This window comes from Notamacropus eugenii, chromosome 1, assembly GCF_028372415.1.
Source record: "Notamacropus eugenii isolate mMacEug1 chromosome 1, mMacEug1.pri_v2, whole genome shotgun sequence".
In the NCBI taxonomy this organism is placed as follows: Eukaryota; Metazoa; Chordata; class Mammalia; order Diprotodontia; family Macropodidae; genus Notamacropus; species Notamacropus eugenii.
The window spans coordinates 705884546-705898067 of NC_092872.1; the positions used below are offsets into that span (position 1 = coordinate 705884546).

At 45.3% G+C, this 13522-nt stretch overlaps 2 protein-coding genes across 7 annotated transcripts in view; one reads left to right on the forward strand and one right to left on the reverse strand.

The window, feature by feature from the left end:
• The window catches only part of GALNS (galactosamine (N-acetyl)-6-sulfatase), a 68234-nt gene extending 67290 nt beyond the window's left edge, over positions 1 to 944 (reverse strand). For all 6 annotated transcript variants that reach the window (XR_011972915.1, XR_011972916.1, XM_072636336.1 and 3 more), the window contains exon 1: positions 821 to 944. Coding sequence is in view for 4 of the 6 variants with exons in the window: in XM_072636336.1 (XP_072492437.1) it covers positions 821 to 931 (111 nt within the window). In the remaining 2 variants the exon portion in view is untranslated. The remainder of the gene's footprint in view (positions 1 to 820) is intronic.
• A 184-nt stretch (positions 945 to 1128) lies between these two features.
• Positions 1129 to 7848, forward strand: TRAPPC2L (trafficking protein particle complex subunit 2L). The gene is made up of 5 exons (XM_072636342.1): positions 1129 to 1227; positions 2479 to 2651; positions 4806 to 4893; positions 5046 to 5125; positions 7589 to 7848. The coding sequence occupies exons 1-5, from the start codon at positions 1195 to 1197 to the stop codon at positions 7632 to 7634; spliced, it is 420 nt and encodes a 139-aa protein (XP_072492443.1). The 5' UTR covers positions 1129 to 1194; the 3' UTR covers positions 7635 to 7848.
• Positions 7849 to 13522: the final 5674 nt, after the last annotated feature.

A 13522-nucleotide genomic window follows, 5' to 3' on the forward strand; every position in this document is an offset into this window, starting at 1 on the left:
GAAGCAGAAAAAAGGACTGTATCAAAGGCAGGAGAATGGGGTTCTAGCACCAATTCCTTCCATTCAAGGGGCTGAATATGCCTCTTCAGTAAAATGAGGGGATTATATTCTTACGGATCCCTAAATCCTACCAACTTCAACAGGGCCACAAGCATTCATTAAGCGCCTACTGTGTGCAGGACTCTGTGCTAAGCATTGAAGATACAAAGAAAAGTCAAAATCTGGTCCCTGACCTCCAGAAACTCACAGTCTCCTGGAGGAAAAGATACAGTGACATGCAAATGAGAAATGGACAAGACCCGGTGCAGACAAGAAAACGCGGGATCATCCATCTCGGGGCCGGTGACAGGGGAGGGGTGTCTAGTGGAGGGGGAATGTTGGCCAGGACTCCCTCCTCCTCCTCCCCCCGCGGGTGCTTGATCTGGGCCACAAAGAACTCGGTGTGTGTAGGAAGGAGGTACCCAAGCCCTGGTGCTGGCAGGGACCTCCAAGGTCATCCAGCCCGTTTTACAGATGGAGAAACTGAGGCCCTCGGAGGTCCAGCACACTACAAAAGATCTCCTAGGTAGAGCACGGCCCAGATCCGAACCCAGGACCTCCCCAAGGCACCACGCTGAGTGTTATTTTGGGGTGATCCCGGGCAGGTCCCTCGGGCTCTCTCCAAGTCTTTGGGCAGCAGGGTGCAGCCCTGCACCGGTGGAGGGTGTTTCCTCGCCCAGGAGGTCCCCATACCAGTCGGGGGTGGGGGGTGGATAGGACCGGCTACTTCCCGTCCCAGTCTTGCTCCCGCCTGGACCCCGGAACCCCAGCCCCGACTCACGTCGTCCATTAGGAGGAACACGATGTTGGGGGTTCGGGGGGCGGCCTCAGCCCCCCCTGGAACCCTGCAGAGAAGCAGGGTCAGGCCGAGTAACGCGCCAACTATCGCCATGGCAACCGCCGACGCCGGGGGGCGGGGGAGCGCGCCGCGGCGGGCCGGGGGCGACAAGTGCCGGGGCGGCGCGGGCGGAGGCGGGAGGAGGGGGAAGCGGAGCGAGAGCGAGGCTGGAGGCGCGCGCTTGCGCACCTTGTAGGGCTTCCCGGTCTTTTAAAATCCGCCTGGGCGGGGGCGGGACAAAGCTCAAGGAGGGCACGTGACGGAGCCGGGAAGTGGGAGGGCGGTCACGTGACCGGGGCTCTCCCTTCCCTCCCAAGATGGCGGTGTGTATTGCGGTGATCGCCAAAGAGGTGAGTGCTGCCGGATGTCGAGGCCAGGGCCTCCGTGAGGCGGCGGCGGCACCTTGGCCTCCTGGTCCTGCCTCCGCCGGGGCGCGACTGAGCAGCCAGGCCCTGCCCGCGGACGGATGGAGCTGGGCCCGCCCCCCACCCTGGCGCGTCGGGATCTGGAGGGGGGGAGGGGTCAGCCGGGCCTTGGGGGATGGGCCTGGGCCTCCCAGGGGTGCACGCTGTCTAGTCGTAGGCAGGTGGGCGCCTTCCCCGCCGCGGAACCGAGCCCTAAAAGTTCACGTCGCGACATTACCAAGAGCGGGCCCGGGCGGCGGCGTCCGAGGAGCCCGGCGTCACCTCCGTTTGACAGATGGGGAAACCGAGGCACGCGGCGGGGACTTGGGTTAATTCCGTCCGCTCAGCGCCTACGAAGTGCCGGCACGTGCTAAGCCCGGGCCGCCGGAGGAGGCAGAAGACGCCCCTGCCTCTTGGGGGAGGGGGCGCAGCCGTCCGAGAGATGGAGATGGGAGGGAGGCTGAAAGGAGGCCCGGGGCTGGAGCCGAGGAGCGGTCCGGGCTCGGAGGGGCCCAGGAAGGCCCCCGGGCCTAAGCGTAGGAACCTCGTAGGCGCTTAATAAATGCTGCCATGCATTAAAAAGACTTGTAAGCGGTGGAAGTGGAAATCACAGCAGGGACCCCCAAACGCAAGCCCGCAGCAGTTCTGGAGAGCCATACAATGTACAGGGGGGGAAGGGACTGCAGGCATCAGGCCAGCCCCCGAGGAGTGGCGGCTGAGGCTTGACCCCAGGCCCGGTGTTCTTTCCACCCTGCCCAGATGAGCCTGGGCCATCCCCCGGGCAGTGTAGTGGGTCAGGAAGACCTGAGCTCAAATGCGGCCTCAGACGTCACTCTGGGATAGTCACTTAACCCCTGTGCCTCAGTTTCCTCAACTGTAAAATGGGAATAATAGCACCCACCTCCTAGGGTGGCTGTGAAGATCAAATGAAATCCTACTTGTAAAAGCCCTCGAGCAAAGTAAGCACTTATGTACGTGTTACCTAATATTAGCGTTATTACTTAATGAAGGCATATTCCCTTCCTTTGGAAGACCTTGACTCAGAAACCAGGTGGGACATAAAGAAGTTCTTGGCTTGGTTTTGAGGAGCGGTCCATTGTAGTAGTATTTAAAATTAGTGATGGGGTAGATTTTTGAAATTCCGGTTAGGAGTTGAAGTTGACTGCATTGTGGCTACCGCCATGTCCTTTCTTGCAGAATTACCCGCTCTACATCCGGAGCATCCCTGCGGAGCATGAGCTGAAGTTCCATTACACAGTGCACACGTCTCTCGATGTGGTAGACGAGAAGGTCTCTGCTATGGGGAAGGCCCTCGTGGATCAGAGGGAGCTCTACCTGGGACTCCTGTACCCCACTGAAGACTACAAAGTGTATCTTTTGATGCCCAGCAGGGTGTCTTATAAATGAAAGAAGTGGCTGTCTGTCCGCAGATGGAGCTTCATTTCTGAGAATTCATCCTGCAGTTGTAGGAGATTCTTTAGGGCTGGCTGATCTTGGCATGTATTTCATGCCGCTACAATTTGAGAATTAGCCAGTTAATTAGGACCACACAACTAGACAATCTGCTAATTCAGGCCTCTTCTTCCTCAGTTGGATAATTCAGAACTCCTTTGCTTAGCTGACATGCTCAATGCTTTACTCTCCCTTCCACCCCCCATATCCAGTGGGTAGAGAAATCAGTTTTATCCCCTAACATTTTTCACCTCTCTCCCCTTTTATCCACTCACAGTCCCTGCCCTCTCCTTTCTGAGCTTTTACACAGTTTTCTCCCTTTCTGTGACCCATCTTCCACACAACCACCAAAGTGATTTTCTTGAATCTCTCTGACAGTGTCAGCTCCCTGCTCAGTAAACTGGGGTGACTCCTTGTTAGCTCTAGGCTCAGATAACAGTTCCTTTCTTTGGCATTTACTTAACAACTTGACGCCTTTCTTGCCTTTCCAGCCTTATTATACATTATTATATGTTACTCCCTTCTTGTTACGGTCTAACCAGGCAGGTGCAGGGAATTGGCTTGTTTGCTCCTGGTAGGTGACACTCCACATTCCTTCTCCATTCCCTTGGACTGTGCTGACCCCCTCCCCTATTTCTGGAATGCTCTTCCTCCTCATTTCCACCTCTCAGATTTCCTCACTGCCTTTAATACTCGACCAGGAAACCTTCTCCAGACTACCCAGTCTCCTCTCCCACACAGTAACCTGTATCTGTTCTGTTTATTTCTGTATATGCGCATGTTGCTTCTCCTATTAGGATGTAAAGTCCTTAAGTAGAAGAACTTTCAGTTTTCATTGTTTTATCCCCAGTACCTGAAACGTATTAGGTACTTAATATTTGTTGACTGACTCAAGAAAAAAGCAAGGCTTGCATTTCCCGGGTAGCAGCTGCAGTATAGAACTAATATTAAACTATATTTTAGAGGTTCTGAGGACTCAGACATCTTCCAACTCTCCTGAGCATCTCACTTTATCAGTAATGAAACTGAGTCCTGTGAGGTGAGATGAGGTGACTTTCACACATCTATCCAGGCAGGAAGTGTGACTGAGACTCAGAGTAATTCAGAACGGCCTCATCTCTCTTTCCACTTCCTCTATGCTGTTGATATTTTTTCTGATGGGGACAGCATTTTTAGTAAGGGGTCATCATTTCATCTCTTCACGTATCATTCTACATAACCAATAACTTGGTTTTCTGACTATATAATCTGGAGAAAGTCACTTCTCTTAGTATAGATTTCCTAAGACATAAAATTGGCCATGCTCCCAGGTTCCTTTCAGTGCTAGATCCTGTGATGAGGAAGGAGCCCCTGTCTTCCAGAGCCCATTATAGTGTAAAACACAGTGCCCGCCACAGAGGAAGCATTTAATGAATCCTTTTTGACTGACTGACTTGACTAGAGGGAGAGATGGAACCAGAAGGATTCTGTCTTCCTGAAACCATGAGTTTTGCTGATGAGATGCTTGGGTCTGGAAACTCCACAATGGAAGCACATTACAATTTTACAGATAGGCAGTGGATTTCTGATAGGTCAGCCCACTAAATTTTACACCAGTATAAGATTCTGCTAATTCTTCCTCTTTGTACATTCAGTAACCATTAAAAAATAATTCAACAAACATTAGTTAAGCAGCCCTGGTGTCTAAGATACTGCACTAGACCCTCAGGAAAACAGGTAAATGAGACCTGGTCCTACCTACCTTCTAAAACTTCAGACTCTGAGAGGGAGGGGGGAGATGCCAGGCCTTGTGAATGTTGTATTTGCATACCCAGGGGTCCATCCGAGGCACACATGTGTCAGTGATGCACATGGACTGGACAGGTCACCATGGCACAGACAGGCAGGCTTGTTGGGTGTATTTTACTGCAAGGTTGTCACTTTGTTTTTCCAAAATGGTTTTGTCACGGAACTGTGAAAGTGTGAACAGATGGACACACACTTGCATATCCTTCATGTTGATGCTTTGTTTGTTTCATTTGCAATCACAACAGTCCCTGTGTTAAAAGCATGTTCCCTAACCAACTGCACAGCTATGGCTATGTGACGAATTCCAAGGTGAAGTTTGTTATGGTGGTGGATTCCTCCAACACAGCACTTCGAGACAACGAGATCCGCAGCGTGAGTGTAGGAAATTGGAAAGCCATTTGCTACATCAGTGGTTTTTTTTTTCCTTTTTTTTCCCCCATTCTTATAAAATGCTGAGAAGCCAGAAATCCAGCCAGGTGGTCACTTTGTACATGTTAATTGAAAACCCCTTGTCTCTTTTTCAGATGTTCAGAAAGCTACATAATTCCTACACAGATGTCATGTGCAACCCCTTCTACAACCCTGGAGACCGTATTCATTCTAGGTGAGTGGGCTGCTTCCTGTCAGCATCAGCTCTTTGGGCACCAGTACTTGACTATGGAGAGTTAGCTGTTTGGAAAGTCATTTAGGGATGAGCCACTTTGCACGACATCAGAAGCTTCTTTGGGGAGCACAGGCTTCCACTGAAGGCTGGCCGTTGATGACGCTGTTCTATCAAGTAGAATAAACACTTTTACCACCATCCCTGGCCACTTGAGTAACCCAGAGTTGTGTAAATCCTCTACTTTTGGTTGAATATAGAAAAGGAACTAAAGCTCATGGTTTCGTCCAAATCACCTTAAAACTGAAATCAGTGTAGATTTCACAGCTCAAGGTAGCTTGGTGTTGGATGTCCTTCTAAAATGACCTGGAAGTTGGAGTCATTACCCAGAAGAGGGTTCTAGAGAGGCCAGCGGGTTCCTGCCACATTTCACCTGGTGTGAGGTTACTGGCCTTGGCTGGAGGGAACCCCAGGCAAAGCAGTTGGCTGACAGGGATCTGAGCTTTCCTTGCCTACGTTCATCCCTCAGGCTTCCTCCCCTTACTTATATTTATTCAGAGTATTAAATGATCCAGTGGGATGATATGTGAAAAGCTTTTTGTACAGTGCCTGGATACTATAGATGCTGAATGAAGGTTTGTTCTTTGCCTCACTCAAATTGAGTGAGTCTGATCTTTTAAACAAGACAGCCCTTCAGACACTTGAAGAGAAATGGTGTCTTTCCCCTAAGTCTTTTCTTCAAGCAAAACAACTTCAGGGGCTTCACTGAATCCCCAAGTCACAATCTCAAGGTCATTCGTATTCTTGGTTTCCCTTCTTGGTTTGTTTTTCAGCTTATCGATATCCTTCCTATAACAGGACCCCCAAAATTGACCTGAAGGATAGTGTGGCTGTGGTCAGTTTAGGACCATACTGTAGGACATCTCCTTCCTCACCTTAGACCCAAGGCCTCTCTTGATGAGCCTGAGACTGCACCAGCTTTTGTGGCTGACACCACCCCAGCTTATACAGAATTTGTAATGCATTCAGACCTCTCAGCTGCCTAGCCACATCTCCCCATCTTTTACGTAAAGTTGACTTATTATAATTGTATGTCATGGACAGTTCATTTGTGCCTAGCGACTTGAACTCAGGAGTGCTCGGTGTCCTCTCTCACTCTCTCTGTTTTTCTCTTTCAGCTCTCTGGGTATCAGCTTCTAGTTTGTTCTATCTTTGCCGTTCCAAAGCTCCTACTTGACAGAGAAAATAAGCAAGCAGGAGATCCGAGTCATAGGTTTAGAGCTGGAAGGGGCCTGCTCATTTGAGCCTTGGCTTCTCTCTCACCAGACCTCCTCCTGTCTGCTCTCATGACCCATCCTGCCCTTTCTTGGATACTGCTCTTTTGTCAATGTGGCAAAAAAAATTATCTTTGTTGTTGTCAGTGCTCCTCATTCTAATGTCAGCGCTCTTGAGCTCTCCTTATGGACTCAGGCCCTGCTTAGTGCTCTGCCTTTCTTTTTCCTTACTCTCATCTTTCCTTCAGTGTAAAGTGGACAATGGTTCCCCATAGGTCTCTTTGAACAACTGTCCTTTTTTTCCTCTCATCAAAATGTTTTCTTTATGACTTGAGAGTTAAATTACTGAGAGCTTTCAGTCCTTCCTGGAGTGACTTTACCTATAGAATTTTGCTCTCTAGAATCTGTCCCTCCTTTTAATGGACTCTTGAGATAGAACACATATCAGGCTATGCTTAGAGCCACTCCCTTTCTGGATCCCAGAGGTGAAGATGGGGCCCATTCCCAGGACTTCACTTCTGATAGTTCTTTCTTGTGGGTTAGTCGTCTCCAGGAGAAGTATTTGCCTCATTGGGCTCCTGCTTTTTAAATTATTTTTAAGGCAAGTCAAGAACTTATTAGTTCTGTGAGGGGAGTTCTGTCCCTGGCCAGGAACCTGTCTTCATGTATTTTAAGCCACAATCCAGACATGCCATTGAAGTACCATGTGACTTCTGGCCATTAGCACCAGATAGACCAGTTCCTGCCAACCTTGCTACAAGGGGTTTTGTGGATTCCTTATGTCTGACTTCTCTGGGGCGAATCAATCACATTTCCCTACCATCTGCTACCCCACACAGATACCAGTTGCATTTGTAGATCAGCCTCATCTCTTTAGTGCTGGGTTCATTCTAGGTTACAGGTTTAATCGGACTTTCTCTGTCCTCTATTTTCTCTAGTGGTTTCCAGGGTAGAGACTGCTCTGAGCCTCAGTTTTCTCATCTGTAAAGTAGGTTCAGCTTAGTGAAGATCAAATGAGATAATGCCCATGAAAGTTTTCATGAGTTCTAATGCCATATGGCTTGTCAGGTGTTGTTGTGAACAAAGTCAGTGACATGCTGCCACCCAGAAACACTTAGGAATTTCCCTCGGCATCATTGTGCACTCATTTGAAGATCTTCTTTCTCTTAATTGATCTGTTTCTTTGTTGCAGGGCCTTTGATAACATGGTGACTTCCATGATGGTGCAGGTTTGTTGAGAGAGAGAGAGTGTAGTTTATAGTTATTTCTGAAAGATTGTATCATACAGATGTGTGTATATGATGCCCTCCTCTTATGTATAATATGAAAACCACTCTTTCTGCATGTCCAAAAACTTCTGTAAAGTGAAAGACTTTTAAATAAGTAAATAAATAAAGTTTAAAAAAAGTAAATAAAGACTTTTAAAATAAGTAAAACTTATTTCAATAAAAAGTTGAAGTTTCAGTGTTTCTTCCCATACACACCAAAGTCCAAGGTTTCCAAGAACTAGGTCTCTCCTTGCCCTATGCTGCCCAGTATAGCCAGTGCTTACACTTCATATTCACATGCTCTCAGGATGATAGGAAAGAAGGACCCTCTCTGATCATTGAGGATCTTGTCTAAAGGCAGTTATTCTGAATCTGAATATTAAAATGTGTCCAAAGCAGCAGGGCCTCTCCTAACCCTGTATATTTTTCCTTGAGAGATCAGGATTGTTTTGTTCTCCACTCCATAGAAGTTGCAAAGAGGCAAGTTCAGGTTTGATGTGAGAAAAAAGCTTTCTACCAATCTCAGTTCTCCCCAAATAGAATTGGCCACCTTAGGAAGAAGTGGGTGCCCACCCGCTTGGTGGGCTTCAAACCAAGGCCGGAGGATGGCTACTGGGTGTATTGGAGAGAAGTCTTGTTCAGGTATGGATTAGATTAATGTCGTCTCCGTGTTTGCTTCCACTTTAGGAATTCTGTGATTTGGGGACTTTTCCCAGTTTCTGAGAATTTAAGAAATCTTTTTGCAGCTAACGTTAATGTACTAGGTGCTCTGAGAGGTTTCTCAGATATTTAACACAAATTTTTAACATTTTCCTTCCCATATTCCAGCTTACCAGGGTTTTGGTCCCGCAGCCTGGTTTCTCCATTAACCTGGGGTCCCTAGACCCTTGGTCTGTGGACAGCTTTCAGGAGGTTGGGGGACTTAGAAGGGAAAAGAAAATGACTTCTTTATAATCTTCACTAGCCCCTAACTGAAATTTATCATTTCCTTCAATTAAGCATGAAAAGGAAAGGGTCCATAGACTCTTTCCCTGACTGCCAGGAGGGTCTGTCAGACAAAAAGGCTCAGGAACCCCTGGTCTAGAGGATAATTTCTTCAGTCCATTTTGTTAGAATAAGGGATCCCTTTGAGGGGCCCTTATTTTAGTTATAATCTTTATACCTTTAGCCAAAGACCTTACATTTAATTTCTGTCACTGTAGGAATCCCTCTAGCTTTAAAGGGTTTTGTTTCTTTAAAAGTAAACTCTTCAGTCTGGCCAGTTGGTCAAAGGTAAGCCTCCTAGCCCCGGTTAAAGTGGCTTCTATTAGTTCTTTCCTACAGCTACCACAAGATCCTGCAAAACCTCTGAGGCCTGAGTTTCTGGGGAGGAGGTTGTTAGCACTGATCAATCTCACAGTGATTACTCCAATTGATTTCTTTCCCTGCTTTACTAGTGGAAAGTTCAGGAGAGAAATGGCAGCCACCACTATCCATTCACAGTGTTAATGAATCCCTCAGCAATTAGATATTGCTCTAACATTTGGAGTTATTGGTCAGAGAAAATGTCCTTCAGACATCCAAAGCAGTTAGAGATTCTAGAGCAGCCACCCTCCTGTTAACTTGGCAGTAGAGATAGGGACTCAGCTGTACTGACCAGCAGCAGTGGTTCCCTGGAAATCATTAAAAATATAGGAAGCAGTGCTGAAGCCTTCCACCTCAGGCCAAATTTAAGGCCCTATCAGAGGTAGGCAACGCCTGCCAAAGCTAGGTTTCTCTTATGAGTAGGTCACAGCAAGGGTAGAAGAGCATCCTGGCTTTCCAATATGATTGCCTTCCGTAGAGGTTCCTGGGGCTATTCCTGTGGCCTCCCTTCAAGGTACTTTTTCTGATTTTTTTGCTGTTAGGATATTACTCATCCTCATCTCTGTGCCCTCTGCCAATTTAATTTTGTATATCCATGGATTGTATCCCCTCCAAGAGAGTATAAGTTCTTTGAGGCCAGGGACTGACTCATTTTTGTGTTTGTGTGCATAATGATTGGTACATAGTAATGGTGTGATAAATAATTGTTAATCCAGTTCTTAACACTTCTGTCTCTTATAATGGAAACCTGTAGAAGAGATGAGAACTTAAGTCATATCTGTCGCCAGGTTTGCTTAGGATTCTCCCTGCTTCCCCCCAGAAAAAAACAACAAAAACCCAGAAATGTGATAAAACTAGAGTGGACAGTGCATACACTAAGGGGAAAGACAGGCCCAACATCACAAACACATTATTGTAACCAAAGCTTTGGTTCCTCAAATCCTCCAAATGTCTAGTAAGACTTTTTTGTACATATTTGGGAATGGAAGCAAATTATAAAAGACCATAGGTATGGAACAAAGGGAACTGAGAGAACTGGATAGAAGAGAACATGGTGGCCAACCCCTTTATATTGCCTGTGTTAGGAGACCAGACTGGTATCTAAGCTGTAAGCAATATCACTTTTTCTGTTTGGTGGTGCCATAGGGCACAGAGTACTGGGTCTGGAGTATGGAAGACTCATCTTCCTGGGTTCAATTCTGGCCTCAGACACTTCCTAGCTGTGTGACCCTGGGCAAGTCACTTGACCCTGTTTGCTTCAGTTTCTCATCTGTCAAATGAGTTGGAGAAGGGAATGCCAACCACTCCAGCATCTTTGCCAAGAAAACCCCAAATGGGGTCATAAAGAGTTGGACATGACTGTACAACAAGAAGAATGAAGAATGCTGGCTTTGCAGTCAGAGGACCTGAGTTCAAATTCTTATGCCACTTACTGCTATTTAACCCCCGGAAAGGCCTCAGTTTCCTCATCTGTAAAATAAGAGGGTTAGACTGGGAAGGAAACAAGCATTATTAAACAGCTACTATGTACTGGACACTATGCTAAGCATTTTACAGCTATCTCATTTGATGCTCACAATAACAACTCTAGGAGGTAAGTGCTATTATAATCCTTATTTTACAGTTGAGGAAACCAAGGCAGACAGAAGTTAAGTGAGAATCATACAGCTAGTGTCTGAGGGCACATTAGAACTCTAGTCATCTTTACTCTATTGCACCCCCTAGCTGCCTTGACAGAAGCAGCCAGATAGGTTTATCTGCTTGTTTGCAATCCTAAATCTATAAGTCTTATGATTCCTAGGTCACTGTTATAATAGTTTTCTCATATTTTGCCAAAGTTTTAGAATTTTATGAAAAATTCAACAATCCGTTTCATGTCAGTCAAATATTAAATGCCTACTATGTGCTAGAGATCTAAAACCAAGCAATTTCTATCCTTAAGAAGCTTATAGCTTAGCCAGGGGAGACTTCTTTGTGTAAAACAAACAAAATAGAAACCAGTATTTCTTTTTTTGGGGGGGAAAGACAGAACAGTAAGACAAAGCACTAGGGAGGGACAACCATTAAGTGCCCATTATGTGCTTTAGGGGAACAGTAATGTCTCATTTAAAAGGTATCATTTGAGCTGAGTCTTCTTAAAGGAAAGATGAATGATGGAAGGTTTGTTTAGGCAGTTAGGACCTCTTACAATGCAGAAAGCTCTGGACCTGGAGCCAGGAAGATCAGAGTTCAGATCTGCCCTCAGATACTAGCTGTATGATCCTGAGAATGTCATTTAGTCTGTTTGCCTCAGTTTCCTCAACTGTAAAATGGAAATAATAACGCCATCTGTCTCCCACGGTTGTTGAAAGGATCAAATGAGACGATAGCTGTGAAGTGCATAAAAGAATTGGAAATTGAGGAGATGCCACTCAATTGGAGAATAGCTGAACAAGTTGTGGTATATGATTGTGATGGAATACTATTGTGCTATAAGAAATAAGGAGGGGAATAGTTTCAGAAAAAGCCTGGGAAGACTGGGAAGAACTGATACAGAGTGAAGTCAAAGGAACCAAGAGAACATTGTACACAGTAATAGCAGTATTGTAAGGATGATCAACCGCAGTGATACTCCCAACAATGTAACAATGATCAACCACACTGATACTTACAACAATGTAACGATGATCGACCACATTGATACAACAATGTAACGATGATCAAATGTGAAAGATTTAGCTACTTTGATCAATAGGAGGACTCATGATGAAAAATACTGTTCACCTCCAGAGAGAGAACTGATGAACTCTGAGTACAGATCAGGGCATACTTTTCTCACTTTCTTTATGTTTCTTGTTTTTTATTTATTTTTTTACAACATGACTAATATGGGAATTTTTTTTGATATATGTGTTATTGATATATTGCTTAGGGTGGGGGAGGTGAGGGAGAATTTGAAACTAAAAATTTTTTAAAGTGAAAATTTAAAATGTATGTGTAATTGGAAAATATTTAGCAAGGTAAAAATATATTTAAAAAATAAAGTGCAGTGCAAATGCTAGCAATCCTTGTTATTACTCCCATTTTGTATGTATATAGCACAGTCACTTGTAATTGATCCAGGAACAGGTAGATCTTGACATTGCATTCAGCAAGGAGAGGTTTTTCTATCCCTGAAGCCAGCGCCCTCTTCCCTAGACCATCATTTATGAGGGAGGACCTGTAGGAGTCCTCTGCTTTGATCACACTCTAAAGATTACTAATAAAAGGTGGTCCCAAGCAAATGGAGGTAACCCAGAGGTACCTTGTGATTATTAACAAGGAACAAGTACCAACAGTTTTGTAGGAAATAGGGTATTGAAACTAAAGCAGGACTTAACTCTCATATCTAGTTCCCACTGAGGAAGGAAAGAAGTACTTATTAAACATCTACTATGTGCCAGATACAAAGGCTTTACAACTATCTCATCTAAATGCAAGGAAAGTACTTAAGTCCAGAGTCAGGAAGATCCCATCATCCTTCTCTAGGGCAGGACAAAGAAAGAATAAGGGGTCTTGAAGGCTTGATCAAATGAGGGCATTTTTAAAGATGTGAACCATAAAGGATTTTTTTTTCTTGAAAGGATCTGTCATTTTGTTGGTTGTAGCTCTGCCTCCCTCCGCCAATCCAAATTGCAACCCTTCCTTGTTTCAGAAGTATCTGGGGCTGAAAAATTCACCACCAAGTGGACAGCTTTTCTGGGGATGGATGAGCACTCCTCCATTTGGGCAGCATGTACCTGTCAGAGGGTCACACCATCACCTGGCTCAGCTGCTAAGCCCTTCGATGTTGACTAGAACCTGCCAGAGATTCTATTCTGAGGCAGACAGAGCCTTTGAGGGCTAGTGCCAAGAGCAGAAAGCACTGAAAGAAAACATTAGCAGCAAAGTGATGAAAGGGCAATTCTTAATAAAAGCTGTTATTAAATTAACAGAAACCAGTGCTTCTGGGAAGGCCCACCTCCAGACACCAGCCTACCTATTAGTGGGCAAATCAACAAGCATCTATTAAAGTGCCTACTCTGTGTCTGGCCCTGTGCTAGATACAGAGGGAAACAAAGCTTGATTTGGCATGTAATAAAAAGTTTAATTAAATAGTAAATAAGCTAAAAAATTCAGCTAGTATACATATATATATAATATATATATTAAAGAATTTCACTCAAATTCAAGTTTTAGTTATTCATTAAAGCCAGAATCAGCCTTTTCTGAACTTAGGCAGGTACCACCTGCCAGCTTGTGGACAAAGAAGTGAAAACCCACATGTCCAAAAAAAGTCAATCCTATTCCCATCCCCAGATGTATGCTTAGAGAACAGAAAATACTTGACATCTGTCTAAGAGGAGCTTAGGGTTTCCATGCTCCCTAAAAGAGTTGACATTTTCCATTGTAAAGTAAGAGGCAAGAGTTCCTTTCATTAAGTGCTTACATTTATAGTAGGAAGAGGAACTACAGCTAGTTGATAGGTGAATAAAAAGAATGAATAACATCCATGC